The sequence below is a fragment of the Lipotes vexillifer genome, unplaced genomic scaffold (genome assembly GCF_000442215.2).
Source record: "Lipotes vexillifer unplaced genomic scaffold, Lipotes_vexillifer_v1.1 scaffold299, whole genome shotgun sequence".
NCBI classification, from domain to species: domain Eukaryota; kingdom Metazoa; phylum Chordata; class Mammalia; order Artiodactyla; family Lipotidae; genus Lipotes; species Lipotes vexillifer.
In genome coordinates this window covers 2,674,814-2,686,062 of record NW_006784347.1, presented here as the reverse complement: position 1 = coordinate 2,686,062, position 11,249 = coordinate 2,674,814, and the positions used below count along the sequence as shown (strand labels likewise).

Sequence of the window (11,249 nt, the reverse complement as noted above, 5' to 3'; positions counted from 1 at the left end):
AGTTGAAATATGATGCATTTTTATCTGTTCATACAATGAATAAGGAATTTGGCTTTAAAATTACCACTCCTCTAAAGAAAAGAATTTAGGGAGGTATCGTCTGTGGTCATGGGTACTTCTGTAACCCTGCTTGGACACCTACTACTACCTGTTAGTGTGGCAGTGGCCAGTCATTTTTTCAGATGCTACAGAAGCTTTGTTGCAGGTTTTATTCAGTAACGTTAGGGTTTATTATATACTTTGTACTGCTAATGAAGTTAGGCTTTTTAAAAAAGTATATGTGTATAATTTATTTTAGTGTCAGACTAGGTTAATATTATGAAATATAGAATCTGCAGGTTACATTATGTTTTACACTACACACTATCATAATTCAGTGTTATAAACACATCAGTAGGATGAGTCAGTCTTGGACCCTAGGGAGGTGTGAGTATTAATAATATCAAAGTGATTTTGATGTACCTCATGTATACTGAGCCTGCATCAGGATGCCAAGCAGAGCTCTATTATCAATGCATTCATATATTTCATACTTTGGTCCAACTTTAAGCAGATTGTATCACTTATTCAACACAACTTCTTGAGTTCCTGTGCAGTGTTGGTTGCTTTCGCAGGATGTAACGAAACAGATGTTACTGCCATATTACAGCAGAGGAAACTGTGGCCAAGGGAAGTGAACTGAACTGCCCAGAATCCCAAAGCTAATAAGTGTTGAAACCCAAATCATAGATGCAAGTCTTAAGGAAGGCACATATAAACTGTATTTACTCTGAGTCTAGTTTCTGTCCATTAAAAATTTTTTTAGAATTCTGTGAAATTATGGAACTTTTCATCTTATGTCCATCACAGTGGTGGTTCTCAGATCCTGGGTAGGGAACCTGCAGTGACTAGGTACTCATGGAACTTTTAAAAAATACGGATCCTAATTCACCCAGATTCACAGGATTAAAATCTCTGAGCATAGGACCTAGTGTATATATTTTGAAAAACTTTCCAGATGGTTCTCATGTCTACCCTCGATTAAGAACACCAATGAAAGCCAACACTGCAAATCTAAAGTTCTATTTTAAGGAATTTTTGGCTTAGGTTGGGTTTCCATTGGCTCATTATTTGTGCAATATTTTAACAGCTCATTATTTGTGGACTTGGAAAGATAGATGTTAATGACTGGAAGGTAAACACCCGGTTAAAACACTGTACACCAGACAGCAATGTCGTCAAGTGGTTTTGGAAGGCTGTGGAGTTTTTTGATGAAGAACGACGAGCACGGTTACTTCAGTTTGTGACAGGCTCATCCCGAGTGCCTCTGCAGGGCTTCAAAGCTTTACAAGGTAAGAAAGCCAGAGGGACAGACGATGTGGCATCTAATAATTGGGGGCAGGGGGTCAATATTTGGTGTACATAGATGGTGTACAAACATGTGCTTACATACAGATTCTCTTTTCACTCTAGTTCTTATCTGTAACTCTCATGTCTTGATACCTTCTTCTCCTTCCTTTCCTTTGTTCCCTCCCAAGAGCCTTTTCTGCTGGGTTCTCTGTGATTGTAGTGAGTGCCGCATGTTAGAGACCATATGTGTTGATGCTCTGCCTTTTCTTTTCTGGTCACCTTGCTTTTAAATTCTTTTGCACATTCCTGTAGGGGAAGTCTGTCTGCTTCCATGTTCACATCTCAACCTGGCAAACATTTACCCACTTGGGATGCCTCTCCCCACTACGTTTTTATTCTTTCAATAGAAAGAGGCAGCATGAGTCGTGGAAGTCATTTGTTTGGTCAGAGCACTTTAATTAATGCATGGCATCAGACCATTTTACAGCCATATTCCATTTTTAAGAATTGTTGTCCATGGAATAGCTGTTTAATTTTGGGAGGAGTTGGTATATTGCTTATGATCGTGGTGCCTCACTGGGTGGCAGGTGCTTCCTTTACCTCTGAAGCTCTTTATTTTCACAACTGCTGCTGCTGGTGATGACTGAGGGTGTACGAAGCAAGACTGGTACATAATTCAACAGTGTTGCCCACAGTCCATATATCAAAAATCCATTGGGAAAGCATACTTTAGTCATGCTTGCATTCCCTATTTGGAGAACTCATCATTATCAGACTACCCAGATGAATAAAGTGAAGTTGTATTTCTACAAACGTTTGTATGGGGTGCCTTATGTTACCTGAAATTTATTCTAGAGACTGCTAATCTTTTGCTCTCAGTGAAGTTTGAGTTGTGAAACTTAAATTTGCATTAGGTTGTCATCTTTTTGAATGTGTATATATGTATTGGATCTTGGATTTGCCCATTTACTTCTTTTTTGGGACACTGATTTTCTGTAGAAGATAGAAGTTGGCAAAGGATTTCAATCCTGAACTTTTTCTCAAATTGAAATGCTAGCAGGTTAAGGAATCCAGCCTTATCCAAGGTCAATTCCAGCTTTTAAAACCCAGACTGTTTTCCTGCTGCCCTTTGGCAGCTTATATGGTGTCACTAGTATCCTCCTATCCCTCGACCCTGTGGTTTATATACCAGTTTTATCCTGAGATTCTGGAGACTAATACGTGCACCCACAGTATTAGTGGGTCTGACCCTCATTTGCTCCCTTTGCAGGTGCTGCAGGCCCACGACTCTTTACCATACACCAGATTGATGCCTGCACTAACAACCTGCCAAAAGCCCACACTTGGTAAGTTATTTCTGTAGCTTTTTTCCCTCATTCCATGTATGTAGCTGTTAGTTCCAAACAGATTTGACAATTCGTTTGTTGTTCTTATTACTAAATGGACCCTTAAAAGAGTTGCTTATCATTCCTTTTAAGTGAATTAAGATTACCCAGAAATTGGTCGGAAAACCCCAAAGCAATAATCTCTACTTGAGAGAAATATAACCTTTTTCTTGTCATTTTCTATGTGACACAAAGAGTAATGTGGCTGTATTAGGGTAAACGAATTAGTATACACTTGCTAGGCCAGTTGACCTGTTTTGAATGAACTGTGTAAAATCTGATTTGCTTAATTACAGCTTCAATCGAATAGACATTCCGCCCTATGAAAGCTATGAAAAGTTATATGAAAAGCTGCTAACAGCCATTGAAGAAACATGTGGATTTGCTGTGGAATGACAACTTCAAGGATTTACCCAGGACTCTATTTATACCCTGACTGACAGCCTCCTTTCAGCAGTTTCAAGGAACGCTGACATACAGGAAAATGCACCCCCCTTTTTAAAAAAAATTTAGGATACTGTGAGGGGAAAGGACAATTCTGAAATTCCTTTTCAAGGAAAAAAAGGTCTTTATGCTTTGCCATGAGGCCACATTCAGCTGCTATTTAAAATTAATATCTTGAACCTAAAGAATGCTGACTTTTCCTACATTTCCAGAGTTAGGCAGTATTCTACACTTAAAGACTACTACTATTTTTATAAAAGGTAATCTATTCAAATCGCTTCACAGATTTCAACTCTATCAAACATCAAGACAACTTCAGCAGTCGGTACAAGTCACATTTCATTTTGGTTGAATACATGATTTTGAACAGCTCCTGTACTTGCTCTTTGTTAAAAATAAAATAAAATTATTTTGAATTATTCTAACTTTGTAAACAATTGGCTATAAAAGAATCTTTAAAAAATTAAGCCATTTACATGTTTAATTACATTTTTCTATAGCAAAGCATTATATTTTAAAAGCATTATATGTTTCAACCTAGCCTAAGTGAATCTTTTTTTATATTTTTCAAGCATGAATTCCATGGAATACGGCTATATAATTTTGGTTGTCAAATTCTTAATGCAACCAGTTAGTCTGAACTTAGTAGCTTATTTGCTACAGTAAGATGCATTCAGGGGCTCCCTGTTTTTAAGAGACTTTAAAAAAAAATCTTAATTTTTTATCTTGAATGAATATGATCGGGTATTTTGCATTTACTTTGCATCTTAAATGGAAAGACTGCATTTTTATAGCTACTCAGATCATGTGGATGGGATGGGATTTTCATTCTTTTATTGGGTCAGCTTATCTTTGATATATATACTATTTCTGTAAACCAAAGTCTCCTGTGACAAGTGCACCTAACTTATATTACATTTTAATTATGGTAAGTTTCTATCAAGTAAACCATCCTGAATCTCTGTTTAGCTGCTCATATTTTAATCAGATAAAATTACGAAAAGGAAAAATTTTGCTCTAAAGATTATTTAGCAAGCTTAGAAAACCCTGCTTTTACCTAAAATGAAGTGGGGTGGTGGGGCAGGGATGTGATTACTAACAAGCGATTCTGACTTTATCGCAGACAGTACTTTTCGTCTGAAGAGTGATTTTGGAGGTAAGGGAATCCCAGTTCGCTTGGTGTTGAAGATCAGCATTTGATTTTGAAATATCCATATTTAGCTTTCAAGGTGTGTGGCATGTTGCGTGATCCAGAAGGCAACCACAATTCTGGAGTGAGAGACTGGAAAAATCTGAAATCATGGGTGGATTTTTAAATTCAAGTACCAGAAATCTGCACTATTTTTTTTTTTTTACATTGTTGTGAAATCAAGAACAGCAATTTTGATGAGATAGCTTTGTTTAAATTTTGCAGCTTAATTATCAAGTGAATAAGCCCCTTGTGTTCTTTCGTTTGATGGATTGGTTTTCAGTCTGTGTTCTTGGAGCCAAGGGGCTCCTCAGAGGTGCCTCAGAAGTAATGGTTGAGAGAGGAGGGACGAAGAGAGAGGGAGAAGAAACGTAGCTGGTACTTGAGCAGGGGCCTCCAACTCCCCACCCCTCTTTACCCAGAGCAGCTCCGACTTTTCTCTTTTATGTACATTGGAATTCCACGTAAGCTTTCATGGGGGCTAGGAGGGGTGGGGGGATGGGCAGAATAAAAGAGGTGGAAAATTTGCTGCTTAAAAAAAAGTTGAGAACTACTCCTGTCGTTTCTAAGTATTTAAATTTATTTTATTCAGCCAAATTTGACAGCCATACAAGCTGGTTACAGTCATAACTGTGTAGTGGCGATGTGCTTATGCTGGCCTTTTTCTTCCCACTCTGTTTTCCTACTGCATTATTAGTAGTACCGAAGAACTTCTTAAAACATACTGTTTGATCATCAGTAGTTTTCAGCTTTCACGATAGTACCTTATTGGTTGCAGGTCCATCTCTCTCTTATATGGAAGCACTAGCGCAGTGTAACTGTGCCTATTATAATCTTTCAGTAATAGTAAGTACATGATGAACGCTTTAGAGAAATCATAACTGACGGATGCAGTAATAATGAAATGCTACTCTCATACTAATGTACAATATAGAGCAGGCAAATACCATCGCTTTTTGAGTGCCTTCTTAATTTTATAATGACTTAATAAAGCTTTAAAAGAAATAAATTATCCTCCCTTACAGTCTATGGTATCACCAACATAATTTATAAGAACAGGATGATTTAGATTTCATTTTCAAAGTTATGTTACCTGATCACTTCCAAATAGGTGCTAAGCAAACAAAACGTGCCAATGTATCATTGAACCTTGGACTTGCACCTCATGTGTAATGTGAATATTTATTTCCACATGTCCCTCTCAGCTGGGTCTTTTCTAATCCTTCCTCTAGTTTTATTTCAGATTTGTGATATCATGTTTCCATACATTGCCTTTCCATCATGAATACTTAATTATGAACAATGGTTACTTTGTAGAGCTCATATGCAAAACAGAGGTGAGTTTTGTTTCTGAGGGTCTTACTTCTTTGGTGTAAAGAGTTTTTAAATAGTGCTGTGTATAGTGTACATTTTGTTTTGCACATAGTTTGTTGCCCTGAATGGGTTTTGTTTTTACCAAGTCTTTTATTTTTTCCTTGTAATTACACTCCAGAGCACAAGTTTCCTTTCTTTCAAATACAAGGTAATTTGCTTTATTTTACAACACTAAGTCTGCTTGAACTTCTGGTGCATCAAGCTGATTGCATTGATGGGAGTTAGAGATTGTTCCAGACATCTTTACAGTTTGATAGAGCAGCTCCTTCTGCTTCTGTCTTTAGGCTGCAGCACAGTCAATGGGTGCCATTTGTAGTATTTAATGTACTTACATTAGGATGATGATTGTACCAAATGCTGAGTTGTTTCTAGATGTAATTAGTTCACTTAATGTAATATTCTTCCTTCTCTCAAACTGACTTTAAAAACAAAGTTTTATCATTTTCATTGTATTTGTATTTATTACAGAGTGTTTTAGCTTTGATATTCTTTGTATTTTCACTCAGTTGTTACATGAGCTTTATCAATAACATCTGTATAAATGGTTTTTAAGAATTAACTATGTATGTGCCCATGCCGAAGTTGAGCAATAAAATGAATGCTGTTTGCACTGTCACAGCATCAAAGTTTTTAAAGAATATTGAGTTTATAATGAATTGTTTTGAAGAAATTTGATTGGGTCTATGAAGAGTGACAGCATACGAGCCATAATATGTGAAGTTTAAGATTCACGGGCCTTCCTTAGTTGATGCCTTTGTCACATGGTAGAGCCTCAGAGGGCTCAGGACCCCCTTTCTGTCTCCAGGTTGAGCAGGGAAGGTGCTTGTTTTCCCCTGCCATGGCACATCCTTAGGTTGGCAGTGGCTCTTAGGGGGCAATGGCCTGTAACAACTGTCACAGGCTCTGGAGGGCAGAGCTATGACCGGGGCCTCATTTGCTACCTTGGTGTTGAGCAGTAAAATCCTCAAAATGAAATGCAGAAGTCAGTTATATTTTTCCAAGAAGCCGTGACTTCTTGGGTCATGATTCACAATTCTATAAATATAGTGGATTAAAGTCCAGCTAAATATGTGGGTGGAAAAAGAACTGGATACGGTGTTTTTTCATCAAGAATAGTCCGTGTAAGTCTCTCCACAGCGTAGGCCATACAGAAAGGAATGTCTGGGAGATGCAGTGGAAGCAGTGGTGTATTAAAGTTCCAAAAGTAGGCATGGGGTCCATTTTTTACATCCTTTTGCAATGTATTTTTTTGCTTTGCCTCCCACTGCCAGTTTACAATTGGTTGTGATCTAAAATTTATAAATTTGTAGTACATTAAGGATTTAGTGTTATCATCTATAAATTACCCAAAAGTTTGAGCAATATGTGACATTTTTCTGCTCTGTGGTGACATGAAAGATTTGTCCTTTCATTATAATGAAGGTTAACCTTCGCACCCACTGCATTTATTTGTACTTTATATCCCAAATGCTTATTGCAGTATATGCATAGCAGAACTGAGGTAATTATACAGAAAAAGGGTTAAATCCCTGTTAATATTCTTAGAAAACTAGACAGATCAGATTTTTTAAAGTTATATTTCATTAAAAGGTATGTGCCCTAAACGTGACTTGTTCTTTGTCCACTCAGCAAATATCTGCTGTGCTCCTACTATGTGTCCAGCTCTGTACCAGCTTTAGGGATTAGCTTTGGATGGTTGTTAAAAAACTGAACTTCCAAACTAGTGCTTCTAGTGTTATCTCGGTAGATGCTGAAGTGCAAACTGAGGTACTCAGAACTCAGTTTGTGTACAGCAAAGAAGTTGGTCATGACAGGAGCACAGGATTAAATACCTCACCTAAGCAAGGCTTCAAATCCCAGACTTGGTTTTTAAAACAGTTGGTTTGTTCCCCCATCCCCCTTTCCCCATGACATCTCAGATCCTAGCATACCTTTTGTGGATATTCGGGCTGGTTTTATCTAGGTTATCAAAATAGTCTGAGCTGTAAACCCCACTTCTCTCTTACAGTGTTTTGTAAGCAAAGGAGGTGGAGAGGCAACTGTAGCAGCCTGTGGGGTGGGTAAGCGATCCATCCAAGATTTTCCTCTTGCTGACTTAAGTGTTTATGAAGTCTTTTGATTTTCAGCCCAGGAAAGTAAAGATGGAGAGCACATCACACTCAACCTTTGAGACCACTCACTCCTCCCAAAGACGATGCTGGCATGGCAAGAAGGTGGAGAACCATCGACACCAGAAGGACAAAGTTTTGCTTTTTAACTGAGGTACGACTGACATACCACATTATATAAGTTTCCGGTATACACCATAATGATTTGATATTTGTGAAATGATCACAAATAGTCTAACATCCGTCACCACACAGTCATAAAATTTTCTTTTCCTGTGATGAGAACTTTCAAGATCTGTCTTAGCAACTTTCAAATATGCAATACGTTGTTAGTTATACTCACCATGCTGTACATTACATCCCTATGACCTATTTTATAACTGAAAGTTTATACCTTTTGGCCTCCCTTCACCCATTTTGTCCATTCCCCATCTCTGACAACCACCAGTCTGTTCTCTGTATCTATGAGCTTGGTTTTGGGGCGTGGGTTTGTTTTTGTTGTTTTAAATTCCACATATAAGTGAGACCATATGGTGTTTGTCTTATTTTACTTAGCATAATGCCCTCAAGGTCAATCGTGTTGCAAATGACAAGATTTCCTTTTTTTAAAAAAAAAAAATAGCTGAATATTTTATTGTGTACATACACATTTTATCCATTCATTCATCGGTGGACTTTTAGGTTGTTTCTGTATCTTGGCTATTGTATATAATGCTTCAGTGAACATGGGGGTGCAGACAGCTTTTCCAGTCAGTGTTTCCATTTTCTTCAGATAAATACCCAGAAGTGAAATTGCTGAGTCATATGTTAGGTCTGTTTTCAATTTCTTGAGGAACCTCCACAATTTATATTCCCACCAATAGTGCACCAGGGTTCCCTTTTCTCTACATATTTGTCAACACTTCTTTTTGGTAACAGCCAGCCAAACGGTTATGAGATGATCTCTCATTGTGATTTTGATATGTGGTTTTGTTTTGCATTTCCCTCATGATTAGTGTTGAGCACCTTTACATGTACCTGTTGACCCTCAGTATATCTTCTTTGGAAAAACATCTATTCGGTTCCTCTGCCCATTTTATAATTAGATTGTTTGCTGTTGAGTTGTATATGTGCTTTATGTATTTTGGATATGAATCCCTTATCAGATGTCTGATTTCCCCATTGCCTTTTCATTTTGTTGATGGTTTGCTTTGCTATGCACAAACTTTTTGATTTGATGTAGTCCCACTTGTTGATTTTTGCTTTTGGTGTCAAATCCAAAAAGAATCATTGCCAGGACTGATGTCAGTGAGCTTACCACCTTTTTCTTCTAGGAGTTTTATGGTTCCAGGTCTTAAAGTCTTAATCCATTCTGAGTTAATTATTTGTGTATGGTTAAGACAGTGGTCCAGCATCATTCTTTTGCATGTGGCTGTTCAGTTTCAGTATTTATTAAAGAGACTGTCCTTTCTCTGTTGTATATTCTTGGCTCACTTGTCATTAATTGATTATATACTCGTGGGTTTATCTTGGGCTCTCTGTTCTGTCCCATTAATTTGTGTCTTTTTGCCAATACCATGCTGTTTTGAGTACTATAGCTTTGCAATATAGTTTGAAACCAGGGAGCCTCATGCCTCCAGCTTTGTTCTTCAGGGGGCAAAGTTTTAAATGCAGTTCAAATTTAATGTTTTTTTTAAGATAAGAAACTGGTCACATCAGTCAAATTCTGGGTAATGGTTCAAATGGCTTGAAATGCCAGATAAAACATGTTTTCAGCATGTCTGGATTTGGGATCTAATAGATTACTCTATAAGATGCAGCTTAAACCCCAATTTTGGATTCCTTCTTTATACCATTTCTCTTAATGACATCATCTTCTGTCTGCCCTGCCTGTCTCTCTCTCCCATTGCAGACTCCCCCTAACCGTTTTTCAATGTGATGCCTCTTTCCATTGTGAATAAATTTCCCCTATACCCTTAGTTCCCTCACTAAAGGCTCTATTCTCCTGCCTTACCTCAACACAGGTTCTCTTTTCCTCCTTACATTTTATAGGAGAGGCAGGTAATTTCTCCAGTGCCCCACGTGATATAGTAATGCATATATACAGCTAGACATACATAGTTTAAAAAAACAACATAGTTCTCATTACAAGTTAAAAAAAATCTGTGTGAGGTTAAGAGATGTTAACTAAACTTGAATCATTTGATGTACACTTATCAAATCATTGATATATAAAACTGTGTAAGTTTATATATCAATTATATCATTAAAACTGGGGGAGGGTGACTCTTCATCACCCTTTCCCCTCATCCCTAGTCTTGCTTTCCAGAAGCTACTATTCCTAAACTTTCTGTCAGCTCTTCTGGTATTTCTGCATTTCTAAATGATATGGTTAATAGCACACTTCATTAATTTTAGAATCTTTTTTGGGGGGTGGGGTGGGGGAGATTTAAAAATTTAGTTCTCACACCAACCACCTCATTCTGTAACACCTCCATCCCCACCCTATACAGTTATAGTTATAGTTCTAAATAACTTTTCAAATGCATGACTATGATGTGCTTTTCCTGGGTTCTTCTGGGCAAACTGGATTCACATACCGTCCTCTCTCCACTGGTACTTGGATAGCAACACCCCTCCACTTGCTTAGTTACCACTTCATTTGTTATCTGTTTTTCAAAAATGCATTGGCATCTTTTATTTTTGTTTCCTCTCCTATTCTTTGACCTTTGCTTGGCAGTCCCATCCCTTTCCTGGTAAATTCCCTCACTTTTTCTTCTTTTTGGTTAGTCCCAATTAGTTTGGTAAAGAGCTAGTAGAAGAGTCCTCCTAAAACATTAAAAAATTAAAACAAGTGTAATGATGCCTTTATAACAAATTCAAATAGTATATTAAGCAGAGTGAAAGTTTATATAATGTACCAGAGTCACAACTACTATTACATTTGGGGACTGTTCTTCCAGACCTTTTCTACATTGTATTGATTATACTGCATTATAACCACACAAGGACGGCTAGAAGTCCAGTGTGCTATCCATCATGCCACAGAGCCAGTTATTCTGCATTATATATGATACCCGTTCATACCATAGCTTTTTAAAGACTTGCTCATTTTACCCAAGGATATAATGTATTATTATTATTTTTTTGGCTGCATTGGGTCTTCATTGCTGCGCGTGGGCTTTCTCTAGTTGCGGCGAGCAGGGGCTACCTTTGTTGCATTATTCTGCATTATATATGATACCCGTTCATACCATAGCTTTTTAAAGACTTGCTCATTTTACCCAAGGATATAATGTATTATTATTATTTTTTTGGCTGCATTGGGTCTTCATTGCTGCGCGTGGGCTTTCTCTAGTTGCGGCGAGCAGGGGCTACTCTTTGTTGCAGTGTGCGGGCTTCTCATTGCAGTGGCTTCTCTTGTGGTGGAGCACGGGCTCT

The 11,249-nt window shown here is 37.7% G+C and overlaps 1 protein-coding gene across 1 annotated transcript in view; it reads left to right on the top strand.

Moving 5' to 3' along the window:
* Positions 1-3,134, top strand: part of SMURF2 (SMAD specific E3 ubiquitin protein ligase 2) — a 118,317-nt gene extending 115,183 nt beyond the window's left edge. Inside the window, exons 17-19 of the mRNA XM_007456781.1 lie at positions 1,130-1,331; positions 2,600-2,675; positions 3,011-3,134. Of these exons, the coding sequence (XP_007456843.1) occupies positions 1,130-1,331; positions 2,600-2,675; positions 3,011-3,110 (378 nt within the window). The 3' untranslated portion in view covers positions 3,111-3,134. The remainder of the gene's footprint in view (positions 1-1,129; positions 1,332-2,599; positions 2,676-3,010) is intronic.
* The last annotated feature ends 8,115 nt before the right edge of the window (positions 3,135-11,249 follow it).